Source organism: Athene cunicularia (assembly GCF_003259725.1).
Source record: "Athene cunicularia isolate RWA chromosome 2 unlocalized genomic scaffold, athCun1 chr2_part1, whole genome shotgun sequence".
In the NCBI taxonomy this organism is placed as follows: Eukaryota; Metazoa; Chordata; class Aves; order Strigiformes; family Strigidae; genus Athene; species Athene cunicularia.
The window spans coordinates 18419069-18437891 of NW_020799095.1; the positions used below are offsets into that span (position 1 = coordinate 18419069).

The 18823-nt window shown below is 38.7% G+C and overlaps 1 protein-coding gene across 1 annotated transcript in view; it reads right to left on the reverse strand.

The window, feature by feature from the left end:
• Positions 1-18820, reverse strand: part of KLHL7 (kelch like family member 7) — a 24788-nt gene extending 5968 nt beyond the window's left edge. Inside the window, exons 1-8 of the mRNA XM_026842049.1 lie at positions 18666-18820; positions 14139-14241; positions 13113-13206; positions 11804-11928; positions 10248-10423; positions 7484-7658; positions 5898-6040; positions 431-671 (exon numbers count right to left, since the gene is read on the reverse strand). Of these exons, the coding sequence (XP_026697850.1) occupies positions 431-671; positions 5898-6040; positions 7484-7658; positions 10248-10423; positions 11804-11928; positions 13113-13206; positions 14139-14241; positions 18666-18785 (1177 nt within the window). The 5' untranslated portion in view covers positions 18786-18820. The remainder of the gene's footprint in view (positions 1-430; positions 672-5897; positions 6041-7483; positions 7659-10247; positions 10424-11803; positions 11929-13112; positions 13207-14138; positions 14242-18665) is intronic.
• Between the last annotated feature and the right edge of the window lie 3 nt (positions 18821-18823).

An 18823-nucleotide genomic window follows, 5' to 3' on the forward strand; every position in this document is an offset into this window, starting at 1 on the left:
CCCCCCCCACCATGAGGCCTAACATACATTGTATACAAGGAATGCCGCTGTCAAAATGCGGCTATTCTGGCCATACGTTGCAGATCATTTTAAACCACACTGAGTTCTGTAGATTTATAGAAGTAAGCTAAGAGCAAACTGGGACACACCCAATATATTTGCTTGTCCCTAGTTAACTCTAAGAGTTGCAGTGTACATTATGCTCTAATTAATGTAAATATTAATCATTTCAATAAGTGAAACCATTTTAAAAACACAACAGAAATTGTGGGGAGGATAAAATCCTAAGTATGGGAAAATAAACTCATTAAGCTAACATGGCAACGTGCAGTTTCTTTTCAACAGTCATGCAAAAACCAGAAAAATTTCCAGGTATCTTTCTTTGTGCTTTTTTTTTTTTGGTTTGTTTTAAAGATTTTTAGTGTCTTACCCACTTCTGAACCACCAGATGTATAAATTTTGCCCTCAGCAGCACAGGCTGCAAGGCTATCTCGAGGTGTTGGAGGTCCTAGCTTGGAATACCAGCTATCCTTCACCACATTGTAGCAGTCCATTCGCTTTATAGGGAAGAGCTGGGAACCACCCAAAATATAAACTACGTTGTCCCAGAAGACACAAGCTGCATCCCTGCGCTTTTCAAAGGGACATCGGATGTCTGTCCAGCTGTAATCCTGCATTACAAAGAACAGGTAATGTCTAATAGATTATAACACTTACCTGCACAGCGAGTGTTTTTCAAACAGAGCTTTTCATAGAGATTTAGATATGGTCAGTTTTAAAGTTCCTTTTCAAAACAAACATGAATACTCTTTATTGAAGAATACTCCTCAGGCGTACTCTTGAAAAATTCTCTTAGACACAGACATAGTTAGCTGCAATGAACCACGACATTATGAATTTCTATTTCCTCATCCCCTGTGTGCACCAAGTACAACTTCCCTGAAAAACAGATTTTTTTTTTTCCCCCCAACAGAATTGACCTCCTGCTGCTATCATGTCAGACACAGTGCACGTGATCAATAAAGTAGGATTGCATTTTCTTTTCTAGGAATAGAAGAAGACATCTTACATATAGTAACAGATTGATTCTAAAAAAAGAATACAGAATGTACCAAACAAAGGCAATGGAAAAAGGAGAAGATAATATCCAAATTGACAAGCAACTCAGTTAAAAAGCTCTGATACATACTTTATTACCATGACAACTAGAAGCTTATTTACAGAATTTACAAAACACAAATGATCTACAGCTATCCACAGTTGATAGCATGAGAAATAGAGTAATGCTCCATCACAAATACTGGCAGTCATGTTGCCTAAAACCTGATTTTGCGTGGATTAGCAAAACAGGCAAGTATCAAATATGGGCAGCAATGCTACCCAAAGCCTTAAGAACACAAAACTCAGCAACTGATGTCAGACCAGGATAGCATACAGCACAAGAAACACTTCTTGAGTAATAGCATCTCACATATTCCATGAGCATAGCTTGTATCCTATACTGAACAGGAAAGTACGTGACCTTAACTGTTATCTGTGCCACCTCAGTATGGTCTAACTCAACCTGCTGAATGACCTTCATTGTAATGGTTCACACAAGACGTTACATCATTACATTTTCTTAGCAAGGACATACTTCAAACACCTTGGTCAATGAGGAAGAACAGCGACTCCTACATGGGGGTTCAAAGAAAGAGAGGCAGAGCATGTTATAGTCCAAAACATCTTACAATCTTTTCTTGTAGCATCCCCCATATCAAGAAGAGCTGGCAGGTGCATGTGGCCCTTTATGATGAGAAACAGGTCCTGGGGCATCCTAGAAAGGAAAGCCATACTACAGCATGGCAAAATAAATAGCTGCATAAATCTTAAGAAAATGTCTTAGTGCATTGTGCAAGATCAACATATTTTCTAGCTCAAACTTCTGGCACTTTTACAAAAAACCTGGTGTTTTCCTTTACTGTTATAAAGGGCTGTGATCTGACCCACTTCTACGGTTTCAGTTTATAGCTACCATTTCATCCACACCTTTATCAAATGAAAAGCCATAACTGAGCATACTCAGCGGTATCCTCCTCTTTCATCAGTAGGCAATTTAGGTCATTCTCTTGCAATGCTCTTCAGTGGTAGTCTGCACCACAGAATTGCTTTCAATTTATGCATTCTGCACATTTAAGAATTATGCAGAAGAGTTACTTTATGCCACAGTCGAGATCCACACAGCCCTGGGCAGTGACAAGCCTCATTTCTGGAAGGCTGAGTAGGGACAGACCAAGATAGGTATATGGTGACACTTTCCATGCTGATCTTTGTTTTTAACAAATTGTGATGCAGGACACCAGAGGCAGAAGCTGTATGTTTTTTTTTTTTAACTGAAAGGCTTTTTTGTCTTTCATGAATTTATTTAATCACTCACTAAAACTATCTGAACTCCTAACAACCACAAGACCCCATGACAGGAATGGCACAAGTAATTATGAGTCATGTGAAAGTATCTTGTTCTGCTTAAGTCTTTTATTTTCAGTTGATAACTCCTCTTCCAAGTTTGTCAGGGTAAACAGCAGATGTGCCCAATATGGAAAACCTCCCCACTAACAGCTTATTAACTACAGCTCTATCTCCTCATAAAAGGTATTCTCATTCCTTTAATAATCAAGCAATAGCAATGCCACACATCTGTTACTTTTTACTTGCCACTGCTGGGATTTTGCACTATTAAAAAGTTAAAACTTCCAGACATTTCTGTCACTAGAGACAGCAATTTCAAAAGAATAAGCATATTGCTGCCCCAAAATCCCATAAAGTCATGTATAAATTTTAATCAAAAATTCATAAACCAATAAGTATTTTCTTCCCAAGTTGAGGGGAAAAAAAAAACTTTAAAAGAAATATTCTCTGGCAAATTTAACAAGAAAATGCTTCCCACCACCACTAATACATCTAGGATTTCTAGTAGTATGCTGAAAACAAACACCTCTAATCAAAGCAGTGCCAAATTGCTCCACAAGTTTTATGCCCGTCTGCATCTGTCCTGTTGCATCATTTTGCTCTCTTGATGAATTACATGCATCAGTGGAAGTATCAGTTACAGTGCAACAAAGACAACAAATACAGACTTAAAGTAATACTGCTAACAGTCTCAACAAATAATATACAGTATTCCAATCCACTCTTATTTAAAGTACCCTTTCTGACAACAACAAAATGAAGATTAACATTAGAGACTAATTTTGTGTGCAAAGCAATCAGTGAAAATTAAAATTTTTTGCAATAGTTTTATAGTGTTAGAATTATTGAAATTTTATCACAACTGAGAAACACATTTTCAGGAGAAACATAACATTTGTTTTGAACTGTTTCTTTAGCTGACAAAAATTTAATTAAAATCAAAAGTGAAGGACTAAGTCACTATTCAAGCAGTTCAACAGACAACAAAGAAAACGTCAATTCTTTCCCAAGGTCCTAACCTTGCAAAAGTACACAACCTTAATTCTCTGCTCTGTGAAACTCCCATCATCTTTTGATGAAACTTAAAAGTGAGTTAAATGTGATATAGTCTTTGCAGCATTGGAGCCTTACATCCCATCCTTATTTTGCATGCACAGGATGCTAATCCCACAGGGGTTCTGGATCCTTGGTTTGTTGCATTTAAGAAGCTATTGTCACAGTTAATTAAAGATCAAACTCAGATACTCAAGCGAAACATCCAGAAAAGGACCTTTAAATAGCTTAGAGTTGAAATGAAGTAAGTAAAAGCTTTTCAACAAGACATGACAGGCTAGCTAAGAATACCCAAGAAAGCATAAGCACTAGGAAAACATTCAAGGAAGACATGCTTGTTAGAATCAAGTTCTCCAATTACCCACTTTTTTCCTTCTCCTTCCCTGTCCCCCACCCCTCTCTCCATTAATACACATGCAAGGCCATAAAGCTTGATCAAGAGGCAGTTCTGCAAAATTTCTTCCAAACTCAGTTCTTTTTCGGTTATGCCTGGACAATTAGTCTATGAAAAAAAATAAGCTATTTTATCCTATACTTTGTGTAGACTTATAAAGATAAGACTTTTTGTCTACAAAACAGACTTCTTGTAATATAGTTTAGCTCTGACTAAAGACCACCTCCCTACATATATCATTTTCCTTCTAGTTTTAAGTCTTTGCCTGTTGCTCCCACTCAGCATGCACCGAGATGATTATTTTTCAAACAAGATTTTCAGAAAATATATGGTGACAACTTGGGGAGCTTATATTAGTTTATAAAGACTGATGAAGCAACATCTCCCATCTTTTGAGCTCTGACTACCACTGATGTTAGGCACTTATGAAGTTTAACCTACCAGTTAGGTTGGTAAAGAGACCACATGCATGCTATGCTGGTAATACCATTGCCAATTAATGACTGGGGCAATAAGTCTCAAAGCTTGCTTCTATCCTACCTAAAGTCAGCTTTGTTCCAGCCTAAGTAACTGGAAGTTAAGAGAGAGAAACTTTGATCTGATTTCCTTCTAATAAAAGACAGGTCAGAGCATATTGGGTGAATTACAACTTGTTAAAATGCCAAAACCAAGTAACTGAAAAGGATGAATACTCTGTTCAAAAGCTTTCCCAGCTCAGATTTTGAAAAGAATTATCTGCTCTGTTCCCTTCACCTTCTCACCCTCAGCTGAAGTACTGCTTGCTTTGAGTATGTGTAAGAAGCAAAAAGGTAGTTGTTACTTAGGAATTTGGAATTCCTAATAAAAACACATACTAAAAGTTTCTCAAACTAAGTCAGCAAAGCTGGTCAGTTTTTTCTCCAGACTTAAGTGGCACTCAAAGAATGTATCTTCAATTTTATCTTGCATAAGGGAATGTGAATGATGAGTTCAAAACACATCCCAAGAACTCATTCATTCTGAATTAGATTTGACAGGGCTCACACTGACTATAAAATTCACACAGATAACACACAAAACTGCTTGAAATCATAACAAGCATTTAATTTGCTCAGTTAGAACAACCACAATTTCTGCAATAAAATATTACATGTATGTGATCTCATAACTTGTGATCTCATAACCCTGATATTTATGTAGTAATTTTTCTCTGTAGTAGTGCATGTGCTTGTCTGGTAAAAGAGTATGGATAATCCTTTTGCATGCAGCTGATGTTTCTAAACCATTTAGTCTGCATAGCTGAAATATACACCACTCCTGTGGCTTGATTTTACTCGGGGAACATGGAAACAAATTTCAGGCAAAGCTAGCTTGCTTGCTCACTCTAAATTAGCCATCTCTAAAGTTTTGTTGTAGAAACTCACTCTTTTCCACTTACAGAATACCTGCCTCCCAATTCTTCTCCTTATATACTGTTAAGAACTAACAAAACTCTGAACCATTGGGATTTAGAAGTGGTTACATGTTTATAATAAATGCACTGAAAAACCACCTTGCACTCTAAAACTGGCTTCTACACTAACATACTAATGTTACCAATTAGCTAATTAGCCAATAATTGTGCTAAAAAAATTGCTTTGAGTTATTCTCTGAACACATATGTGCATGCACATGCATACAGACTTCCATATATTCCTAACCGATTGCTTGATGTTTCGGTGACCTTTTAGTTCCAGCTGTGGGATGCACATATCAATGAATTCTTAACTCAGATGGATTTATCAAAACTAATATTGCCAACGAACACAAAATCATTCTATTAAAAATTAAGTACTACTTCTAGGTACACAGATTTGAAAATACCCAATTAACCATACTTTTCCAACTGTATACCCAAAAGGCAGGGAATACATCCTACCTAATACTGTTTTGTAGGTCATTATGTCTTAGTTAATATTATCAGCAAATAAAACATGTAAGATTACAAACAGTGAATCTTAATGCATTTTGAGGTAACGATTACCTTTGGATTAAAATATCGGCAGGACTGGGGCTGTGAGCCTCCAAACAAAGCAATGCGATAATCATGTTTTTTCCTTCTTGGCCTTGTACCTTCTACTAACTCTTCTCTGTCTTCTGGGGAAAGTAGATGGTAGCGCATCCCACCTGTAAGGAAGACAACAACTCTTTGCAGATCCAGTGTATTTCATACATGGAAAGGGATGTTTCACAGGCAGGGATGGGAGGTGAGAGGGAAGGGAAGGAAAAGGGGGGGAAAACCAAGTTTCTACATTACACCTATACAGCTTTGATTTAAAAGGGCAGAATACATAGCAGCACATGAGGATGGGAGCATACATCCAGATTTACACCCTATTTCAAATTGCCTGCTCCATATGAAAACAGGACATTGATATAGACTCACATTATATACCAATTCAGCTCATTTAACCAATATTAACAAGCAACTAAGTTTGTCATATTGAAATAGGCAAAAGGAGGCAAACCCAAAGAAAAGGAACAAGAAAACTGGGAGCCTAAAGAGGACAACCCTAACATTAAAACAAGGGACTTGAACCCAGTGAGGAGTCAACCATCCCTGCCTCCTCACACCCCTAATTTCTGATGAATAAGGCAGGCATCTCTAGCACATTGTACCTCATGAAAACTCCTCACTTTGGTACTTAGCTTCAAAATGCAAAATATTAGTTACAATTGGTATAAGAAAATAGGCATTCTCCTAAGAAACATTCCAAAGAGTGCAAAAATATTAGTGACAGTCCAAGCCACTAAAACCAGACAAACAAAAATCCTTATTTCTTAAACAATGCACCCAACTCCATGTCACACAAGAAGTATGACTGAGATGCTGATGGTCAGCAAATACTTACCAACATATAGGTTAATCTGAATCTTGCTCATTGAGACTGGAGGAAAACAATTACGTACCATTTTTTAGATCTACACTAAAATGAAGCCAACTAGTTAACTGCTACTGAAATGAAAATATTTCTTTCCAGAATATTTATCAACATCTAGGTTTTTCTTTCTTACATGATCACATTTCTCAAATGGTGTCTGAAAGTAAAAGGGAAGCTTGTTCTCTATCTCATCTGCACCTTGAGAATGCAACTGTCCGTAGGCTCAATGGTCAGTATATATTAGAGATAAAAACAGCAAAACACATGCTTAACATTCTAGTTTGCTTAGGAAAGCTACATAATATTCAAAATTTTGACATAAAACATTTTTAATTCACATACAAACATGAACAAATTGATCTAGCCTGTTCCAAAGGCACACTAACACTTCCAATTACCCTAACAATGCATTGACAAAATCTCCATTCCATTACTTGTCATGGAGTTCATGTCATTTGCTTGGAGGAAAGAAATGAAAGTCACACTGGGTTACATAAACTGGGTTTTATTTACATATTAATCTGCTAATCCAACTTCAACTCAACACAGCATCCTAGTGGGAACAAAGTCAGATACATTTAATGTGAAAATGTTGTCAGAGCATTTTAAAGCAAACAATTTTCAAGAATTCCACAGCATTTTTAAAATTACACAGAACATTAAAAATTTAATCTAGAGGTCAACTTACTGATCACCATTTTAAGGCATTCTGGGTTATCCTGAATAAGTGGTTCAGCCTGAACTGTTTTACTTAAGAAGTTCTTTGATATAAGAGGAAATCGGACTTTAGCAAGAATATCAACCATGTACGGCTGGCGATTTGGCTCATCATACTTCAACCATCTGACTGCTGCATCATAAACCTTTAACAAGAGAGGAAAGAAAAGCATAAAGCACATCACCACACACTAAGACAAATTATTAAACCTTAATGCTCCAAACTGATTCTTCTGCCCATTGGTGACCTTATACTAACATTTTAGTATGTGGGGATCCACACCATCTTCCAAAAAAACCCAACAAAACAACCAATCAAACCCCAAGAAAAGATGATTCTCAGACATTAAGTAAAACAAATGCACAACCACAGAATAAAATCCATCTACAAACACACACCACCCCCACCCCCACCCCCCCACTTCTACTATGTAACCTTTTTCTCCTCCAAATGGGAAGCATGAATCAGTAATTCACATTTATGTGGATAACCCCTGTACCAGATTGAGTCTAACATGCTTTGAGTTCCATGCCCTAACACAGGTAACAATTCACCAGAAACGTTGAAATAGCTTCTACTTGATATAGTCTCCTGAGCTGACAAACTGCTTCTGTTATCAATTCGCAGTGTTGGGGATCAAAATATATTGCTATCATTGTGTTTTAGGGGACCATTTGAATAAAAGTTTTCAGCTGCAGACTACCATAAATTTATTAGAGAGTCTCCTCTCTATCTCCTCTACAGGAAAAGACAATGGGTTTTCTTGGGGGGCAGGGAAGACAACCAAGAAATCTGCTCTATTTATGACTGTCTTCTGGGTCAGGAGGAGTGAAATGAAAATCCAATACTACCTAAGATACTTCCATGCTGCTCTCAGACCTAGCAAGCTCATCTACTATGCTGCCACTTCATAGTCAGCACTAACTTCATTACAAGTGATAACACAGTCAATACCTACTCCTGTAGCTGGAATTGATCACAGCGATCAGTGGTGAGTGACTGAGATATAATGTGGAAACACATTTAGTGGCAGAATTAGAGTTATTCAGAGGGACTGCTATACCACCTCAACTATAATTCTGCAAAATGATCAGGGAGCAAGGGAGAATAAAGAAATAAAAAAATATTTAAGGCTCAACTCCATCAGATAAGGAAATTTAACAGAATGATTAGACAGGAACATTTTATCCCTTCATCAACAGAAACATTACTTGCGTACAGGAAAAATAGGACAGTAATTAAAGCTACTTTCTTTTTTTTTTGCTAAATGTAAATATGCTTTACACTAATACAAAAGTTAGAGTATAATGTCAACTTTCTAGCAGTACTTCTGAGAAATAAGATTACTATAGTATCACTGGCAAACTTCCAGTTTCATACTGCACACCACCACTTTCCTAAAGAAATTTTATGCCACCAAGTTAAAGAATGCTATATTACCTTACCAACAGAACAAGAATATAAATTTCAAAGTGTCATTTTGGCTGCAAGCCAAACACCACTTCCAGCTTTGAGACTGTTACCCTGAGACCTTAACTTTTCCCAGCACCTGGCAAGAATGTGACAAAACTCATGTTTATACTTGTAACTAGCCGACTATCACATTCAGTCACATGAAATTACTTCCCCACTCTCAGTAATTCTTATTTTCATTTAAGATTTTTTACTGCAATTGATACATTGAAGAAAACACATTAATTCTCTGAAAGCTAAACTTCACAGTCAGGAAAACATCCATTTCTATCCAAGTGGATACCTATGACGTTGGCTATGAGATCCGCCTGCTGCACTTCAAAGGTATGAGTCAATTCATGACAACGTACCCAAACTACTGAGTTCAAGCACCAGAATAGCATAGCTAGAAAGACAAGATTTCCATTTGTTTTCAACAGATTTGACTAAGAAGCTACAAGAAGTACCCAGCAGCTACAATCACCTCTTTGGGCTGCAGTGCAGACTTCATACACTTCCTATTTTCCTGCAGCAGGAAGAACCAGCTGGCGAACAATCACTCAGGGCTATGTTATAAACTGAATCAAACTTTCTGAATGGGACACCTGCAAATGTAATTTCTACCACAGGTTACAACTTTTGAGTGAAACTCCAGGCTCCTTTCAGCCACCTAAACTTTTTTGTGTCTCCTCCCTAAATAAAGGCCTTCCATTGATCCATCACTCTCAATGCATCGAGCTTTCACTGTTTTGTTCACCTTGCTTCAAAACCCCTCAGTTCCCAAAACTTAACTTGTGTATTCATATGTTTCCATCAGAAGCAACTCCTCTGTGAAATGGACTGAGCCCATACTCAGGTAGAGACATGCAGCCATTAAAATGCAGTTTGTTTACCACTTTGAAGTAGCTCATTTCAGTGATAGCACAGGAACCCCAATCTAGGAGCAACTGCTATAGTACATCCAACTTAATTCAGCTCACATACTATGGAGTCAGAATCTCTATAGCTATCTCAATAAAGGAAACTATTTTGCTTACCCCCTTTATGATTGCTTTCTTTCCAGTTTGCTGAAACAAAACACATAATAACCAAACTTGAAATGTGAATATTCATTAATATTTGGTTTTGACCAAGCCAGGCTGAATTTTTATTCTAAAATTTAGCAAGCACTATGAGCATCACATACTGTAGGACCATCAGAAGTGAGATACTTTAAACCAATTCTTTATTAAAAAAGATAGTGAAGTTGAATGCTCTTCGCTGTATGAAACAGGGATCTCACCTGGTCCTCTGCCCTCACTGTCAACGTATCTTGATTCAAGAGATGTGTCACACGCTTAACATCAAGCTGAAGAAATTCATCTGTCTTGTAAACTTCAGTGAAATGCTGATGGATAAAGTCATCTGCAGTGGCTTTCAGTTCTGGACAGTCTAGGCATTCTGCTAATACACTTATACCTATTAAGGAAAAATTAAGAAAAAACCCTTCCAAATTTGAATTGCAATTACCTTTAATATATTAAAATATTACTTGCAACCCCAGTTTATTACTATGCTTTTTTTTCTTTAACAGACATGCTGTCACAACTCATCTGCAACTCAAGACAAACTAGGATAAGCACAAGCTCCTGATCCCTATTCTTACTGAACTAATTCCATTCCCATTAGAAATTGGGTAAACACAGAGTTTTTCAGCATACTGCACTACAATCTTCCTCCTCTTTCTACAGAGAAGATGGTAAGTGGGGTAGAAGCAACTCACCAACCCATGGGCTGCAACTAGCCTGAGCTGCTCTGAGCAAACCAGAAAGATAAAATCCGAGTGTATGACCTCTTGACAAAGTATCAAGAGTTTCAAAATAACTCATGATTTCTCTCAAATGTAAAAAAACCCTGTGAACTGTGGACTTGCTTATGAATCTGCACAGAACAATTTCAACTTGTAAACAATGCCTTGAAGAAAAATTGATTTAATCTTTACGTCCCTTTTTTGCTTTAAATTAGCAACAAAGAATGCAAGTGTTAAAAGACCATAATTATTCTTCTAGTTAACAAAACCCACTGAGGAGGTTTGCCTTAAAGCAAGCATAAGTGGCATTTTCCTTAGAAAGTAATGTCTTTCTTCTAGCAGTTGTTTCAGAGCCACAGCTGTACTGCACCAAAGTGTCAGTTCAATCATTATAGTTCAGATTCTCTGCAAAACATTTCTATTGATATTATAAACATCTATAACATTAGGAAGTTACTAGAATTACATGACAAATGTCAATAAAACCCTACAAACAAGTTTATTTTTAATCTCTGATTAAATAAAGTGCACCGAATCTTTAGCATGAAAAAGCACTTAGTTCTACTTGTTTACCTTTTCTGTAACACCGAGTTCATCACATTAGGGCTACAGAAAATATACAATATCAAACTTGCACAGGTGACATTCATGGATTTCAGTCAAGATGAAGAGCAACTAAAACCAAAAGTAACCTAAACTTATCCTGTTCATACTTTTAAAAGATATGCTAGTTCTGCAGAAATTACAACTCTGTCAAATTCTGTAACAACTGAAAGCTCCACCTTGTTAAGCAGCTGAGGTTCTCTTAAGAAACAAGAAGCTCCAGGGTGTTGCCAAGCTGGCATGAGACCTAGCAGTCAGTGAACCCTGATACTGGCACGATAACTGTCAGTTTATTTTGTCTATGACAAGGGACAACAGATTCAGAGCAAAATTATTTTTACATGCCTGGATTTAGTCATTGCTGCCTTTTAGACAATAGTATCTGTTTTTCAGGAACAGCAGAGTTAAAAAAATGAACAGTAAATTTACGTATGCATTTCTCTTACCAAGACAATTGGAAGCATCAACTTGTTCCTTTAAAAAGTCCACACACATTTTTTTCACAGGTTCAATTTGATATTGGTTTGCTGCATCTAGTAAAGACTGGACATTATTGCTGTTAACTGAGATTCTGAAAAACAGGAAGTGTAGGACTGAAATCACTAGAATTACTTACTTTGCTGTAGTAAAAAAAGGCAACTTATTCACATAAACGGAAAAATTATTTCCCTGCTATTTACCCAAGAATTTTTCACACACAGTCTGAGCACACAATTTCCCTTCATGATCTTTCCAAACTGCTTTCATTTGCTCTGCTTTACTGAGGAAGGGCAAAGAGTAAGCAGTCATGGATTCTGAAGAAAAGCCTTTAACACAGGCCCTCTGCAGTACCATACTATTGCTCTGACTTGTGTGATTAGCCACTTTCACAAAGCAGAAATGAATATGATTTTTTTTCCTAACAGTCTCCTACTTCCAAACAGGCATCAGCAAAAATCTGTCTAAACTCATTGTCAAGGCTGCTCTGACTGATTTGCCCAGAGTGCACAAGCAGAACCACCAGCCTGGCAGTGCTTCAAGAGAAGGTACAGAGCTTACAGACAAGGGCCTGGGCACCAGGGAAGGCAACCATACCAATGGGGTGCTGACACTGACTGTCTCTTACCACTGATGGAGCACACAAGATTCCTCTCAAAGAAAGGAGAAAGCCTTCCTAAGGAGAATTAATCCCATTAGTACAAAGATGAAAGGCCTGTCATCCATCTGTCATGAGAGCTGATTGAAAAGTGCTGTTGACAATCCTAGTCATCTGCACAAGCTGTTTTAAAAAAAAAAAAACCCAAACAAAAAACAACCACCCCCACCCACACACAGACAACCTGAGACAGACGGGAAATGCTGTTCACAGAACAGTTATCCACCCTGCCTGTCCTGAAATAAAGGTGTAACTCCTGGAAATGGTTCTGTGTGACAGCTACTGTGACCATAAAGAGAAACCCTGCTGATATCAATAAGGGCCCGAATTTCAGAACAATGGGAAACATCACTCGACTCCAACACTCAAGTCAAAAGCTTGAAGTGCTCCGAATTGCTTTCTGGAGACAACTACTGTTCTCTTTAGCCTGTAGGGCTTCCTACTGATTAAATAAAAATGAAAAGGGAAGAGGATATAAGGTCTAGTCACATCAGACTTTAAACAAAGAATTGTAATGGTAACAAAACAGGTGAATCATAAAAGCATTATTTTCAGATTTTATCATTTACAATTGGCAGGATTCCTAGAAAAAAAGTATCAGCTTTAAATAATGAAGCTACCTTGCAGTATAGGCAAACTCCACGAGCTGTTCAATAATGTCAGGTTCCGCATCTTTTAACTCCACTTCAAAGGACTTTGATTCAAGCATATTTGCTGCAAATAGATTAAAAAACAAACTCCATCAATAAGTCACTCTAGTTACTATTTATTTTGCAAACAGTAGAAAATAAAGTGATTATACAACATGGGAAACTGCTAAAAACTTCACACAGTTGATTGCTGTTTTCCCAGGATTACTAACGCAAGTCAGGAAAGAAACGAGGCAGTGGGACAAAAAGTAACTGATGTGTGCACATAACTATTATGTAAATTATGATAAACCATATTAAATAGAAAAGGTCATAGATGCTATCAACTGCAGTGCAGACTGCCAAGTTAGCATTACCAAAACCAGGAAGCACACTGTCAAAAGCTATTTCCACATTTAAACTGATAACAATAGAGACAGCTCTGAGCTCCCCACAACCAGACACAGAACTGTAAGTCTGTCCACAGACAATTACAAACTGACCATTGGAAGGCATGGTTATTTTACTTCTATTAGACTTAAATATGTGTTTTATAGCACAGTAATTTTAGAGTTCATGGCTAAGGCATAAAGAAGAAAGATAGATACTAATCAAGTTTGTAAAGATAGCATAAATGCAAGGATACGGACACTTCTAAAAGCCCATTTTATATGTGGAAGAGACCAATGGTGAGAAGCAATGGTGCAGACAAATTCTGTCATGGGAGTAAAAACTCCCAGTTTTCAGGTCAAGAGAGGGAGACCAATTCTAATACAACATATGGGCCCAATTAATATGAGCTCACATATGAAGTAACACTTAACTTGATCAAAAGTGTTGAAGGGAAAATGAGGGGAAGGGTAAACAGATGAATGGAAGCACATAAAATGAGGAAATCTTCACTTACACTTATCCTTGAAATTAATCACTTTCATAAAATAAACAGCTTGTCAGACACTAGTATAACAGGATATAAACACAAAAGCTTATAATTATATTGATTTTGAAAAGACTTACTAGTAAACATCAAATTAAAAAAATGACTGGCCGAAGCAAGCACAACACGGTGAGCTGGAATTTTTCTGTCTTGAACCATAAGAATGACATCACATAGAGTTTTCTAAATCAAGAGAAAAACACAGACAAAAAAATGTGAAGAACAGCATTTTCAAAAAACTTTCAACAACATTTCTTTAAAAACAGATTATGGAAATTAATTGCTTTTCTTAATCCACACAACTCGAGAGTATTATACAATGAAAAGATTTTCTGAAAGTCAAAGTTAAGTTCAGTAACCCGGAGAACTAGCAAACTTAAGTTTACCCATGAACTTGTACCTTAAGGATGGCCACAAATAACATGAACTCTGATTAAAGTTTTTCCTGTAGTATTTATATCAGCCTCCAATAACATGGGCTCTGCAGCATCTAGCTGAGGATGCATTTATGTTACCTTCTTCATCTATCAGTGGCTCTCTTCTCAGCTGTTGATTTTCAGAAATACTCATAGGAACCTCATATCTGAAGACCACCATCATATTGCCCAACCAGAGTGAAAGTGATTGAACACTTTTAAGAAAATGTACCCCAAAAACATCACTTCTATGGAAGAGTTTGACTGTTCACACTTGATAAGCAATTAACTGCCAGAGGGAAAAAAAGCCTTTTGTTTCTCATCTGTTTGATATTTGTATGCAAGCAGTTAGTTTCTCCCCTACATGTAAACCGTCAAGCACTAGAAGGAGAAAGGAAAGTGACAGAACTTACAAAAAGTTGTCAGGAGACATAAGAGTAAGGGATTGGGGTAAAAAAACATAATTTGAAGATAAAGGATATCATTTCAGAATCTAAGAACATACTGACTGAAGTAAATTCACACCATACTACAGTTAATTACAACATCTTTATTAAGAAAGAAAAACTGAACAGCACTGCTTCCTAAAAACAGGAATTAATTTTCAACTACTACTTTAAGAACACCTACCTACACCCATCCAAGTAGTAACCCCAGAAAAGAGCATCTCTACTCTGGGAAGTACATACTTGCTTAGAACATTTTCCCCCATACAGACAATACTATCTAGGGCACACCTCAGAAGGCTGATCATCCATATATGCAACCCCTTCAAATAAACCTGGTTTTTAGTTTCTTGAAGGAAAGGCCTCTCAGAAGCACACACGGGACAAAATACAAATAATATATATTTTTTAAAGTGTTTTAATTAGGGGGTGACATACAGCTTCCTTTGTACATCTGTAGCTTTAAACCATTTAGGATTGAATAAGCAAAAATAAAAGAGACCTTTCAAGAAGAGTTTCAGAGGAAGTCCTCTAAAGCTGAAATTCCCAGCACATCTTGTTCAAAACAAGTGTAAGAAACAAGCAGTACAAGATACCAGAACATCCTGTGGTGAAGCTTTGATAAGACTTGCAACTGTTGCCTGATCTCCATGCTGTATTTCTCACACATTTAGTGCCTCAGCTCAGCATTTGAAGCACCTCAGATATTCTAAGGCCTTTCTGAGCACAGGAAGAAATATTTGCCAACCATCGTTTTCACCTGGGATGTTTCTGGGTGTGACTGTTTCATTTCAACTGACACTCTTCTGAGGATTTCTGTACTTCTTTCCAGAAGGACCCACTGGTGTCACTGAGTCACTCCAATGAGGCAACAGATGACTTGTATTGCATTAAGCAAAGGACACACCCGCACATCAGCTTGCATTAGGGTGCTTCACCTTCCAAATAACAGGTCCGGCAACACCTTGCAACTCCGTCCCAGCTTCATTCTCAATTACTTCACTCACAGCTGACCTCCACTCAGCTGCAAAGTTGCAACAAAGGATTTATGCACATGCTGTCAAATAGCTCCATAAACCGCCCCCACAGGCCATCTCATATCAGAGATGAGCAAGAAGCCCTCCATAGACTAAACATACTTGCCCCCAACATCTTACCAGTACTAAGTACAAGTATGTCCATAGTTTACTCTAAACTCCCATACTCATGGAGGCTGCTTCTAGATCAGAGCTCACACAAAAAGTAGCCTCTTTCAAATTCTGCACCTTCCAATCAGCCCATTCTCCTACAGCATTAAACTAATGCATTTAAATAGCTAGTGCCCCACATGCATGCTGCTACTTCCATCCCAGGAAATTTTAAACTCATATCATATTTAGGTTTTATAACCACAGCATAGTTCTTGACTTAGCAAAATACAAAGCCTATAAATCCTTTAAACTTTAGCACAACTAATCAGCTGAACTAGTACATTCTCCTCTGGCTCCTGCTGACTTTCTAATTTTATCCTATATAATCACATTGTCCCCCAAGTAATAGTTAACTTCTTACAAACAACTCCCTAAAGAAGTGTGAGCGTCATGAACTAAACAAGAATTTCTGGAGCAGTCAGCACTAGGTGGGAGATGCAAAACCACCATCTGAGGTCAGATTAGAAGTTTCCAAGAAACACTAATAGCAGGCAAAATTCAGAGTTGCACCTCCCTGGGCATAACAGATTTTGAAATTTGAATCAGAAGTACACATCAATTTCACAGCACTTAATCCTGATTCTCCCTCTCCCTGTTTAGAGTAACTCACAACTAGGTGAGAGCTGGCCCTCTATTATACTGAAAGATGAGGTTCTTACACAGAACAACATGGTGCCAGATACTGGAGTAGTTACATGGTAAAGCACTGTGATTTCTCTGTGCTAGGGTCTGTGCATATATCTAAGGGAGCAAAGTATTTCCTCTTATCTACTTACAAAGCATAACAGCATCTGGAATCCCCTTGTCAACAATGACAGAGGTATGAGCTGAACAGTAATGAGCAGAGTTATGAACTCAGCTACACCATGGAATATATTTACCTAATTAGAAGAGAAACAAAACCTAAAAAAGTAGATCATAGGCTTTAAGTCTCAACTCCTGTACCTGAAGTCTTGAAACCAATTTGGTTTTTCATACATAGGAGCTTTGTTGCATGAAATGGCTTATGCAGACAATACAACTGGCTGCATATTAGTGAGAAGGACAGGGCTGAAGTGCTGGGGAAAAGCAGAATCAACACTGTGACATCACTTGCTAGCCCAGGACCTAGACTGCTGATGACCACATCACTAAAAGCTGGACTGAGCCTTTGGCAAGACTAACACCGAGAGACAAACAGCTAAACCCTAGAAGGTACAATACATGACAGTGCCAAATACAAAGCCCCCAACTGTTCTTTAACAGCTGGCTTCAGAGTCAGCTTTAACTGGCGCCACATCATTTTTTAAGAGAACAACAGTACCACAATCAAGCCAGCTTCTCCTCCTCCAAGACAGATTTCTTCATATTCAAAGAGTTACACAGATCATCCTTCTGCTCCTGTACCAGAAGTCTGAACTTTTTAAGGGGGGAAAAGAAACATTAAAAAAATAAGAAAGCAGCATTTCTTTCAGTTTGGCCAGCTCAACTGAAATCCACTTGTATAATTATAATTTTGGTTACCACTCTTGCTCTATCAATAAACTGAAGAGTCACCTTCAATAATAATTATAGGCTATTGATCTAGGAATTTTATCTGCCAGAAAGGTCAGAATTTGTAAAGATGAGGTCACTAGCCCCCTGTACTGCCATTGGCTTCTTAATGAGATGGCCAGACATACTTGGTATGAAGCACAAGAAGAAATGCTACCGGTGAAACCGAACCATGGTTACAGCCATCCCTCTCCTCCCACTGCAGCTTCACTATACCGATAGTGTTCCAGGGGTTCACAGCCCATTTGTTCAGAGAAGAGTTCCTGATTAAAATCCATCATCAACATCTCCACTGCCCTCAGGTTTCTGTTTGAAAAGGACTACGTAAATACTCTTATCTGGAGAAACTCCGCCACATTTTTTCACAGTGAGAACCACCAGCCATTGGACTAATCTCCCCAGTAAGTGGTGGAAACCACAACATCGGACACTTCTAAGATCTGGCTGGACATGGTGCTGCTGGCCAATCTTGTCTAGACCGGGCTTCTGCTAAGAAAGGTTGGACCAAACGATCAATCCTTAAGGTCCCTTCCAACCTGGTATTCTATGATCGATCGCAACTTAAATTCTGCCCTACCACAGGCAAGGTGCTATGAGATAAGGAGTGGGTCCACTGTGTCTTCTGCCTTCAGCACCAACAATAAGCCATCGCAAACAAAATCTGAACTTGCCACACTTGCTGTGTCAGCGTAGGGCAGCGTCTCTGAGTTACCCTTCCCCGTGGCCAAGGCCCGCCTCAGAGGCTCAGGCTCCCGGCGCCCCGGCTGGCCTCGGCAGCACCGTCCTCCCAGGGGTTCACCGCAGTCAAACCCAGCGACGGGAAACCCAAGCAATCCTTTGCCCAGGAGGCGGATCTGCCTACAGAGCAGCGCTGTCCCCCCCGGCAGGCAGCCCTGCCGAGCGCCTTCCTGCTCGGTTCCGGGTCCCCACAAGCCCCGCGATGGAGCCGTGGAGCCGCCGGGCGGCCCCGCTGTACCGGGGGCAGGGGAGGGGGGGGAGGTGAGCCGCCGCCTCCGCCGTACCTGCTTGCGCATGTTGTTCATCACCCCCATGAAGCTGGCCAGCAGCTTCGCCTCCTCGCGGGCGGCGAGCTTCTTCTCCGTCTTCTTCTTGCTGCTCTTCTCCGACCCGGGGGCGGCCATGCTCCCCCGCCCTCACCGCCGCCGACACCGGCCGCCCG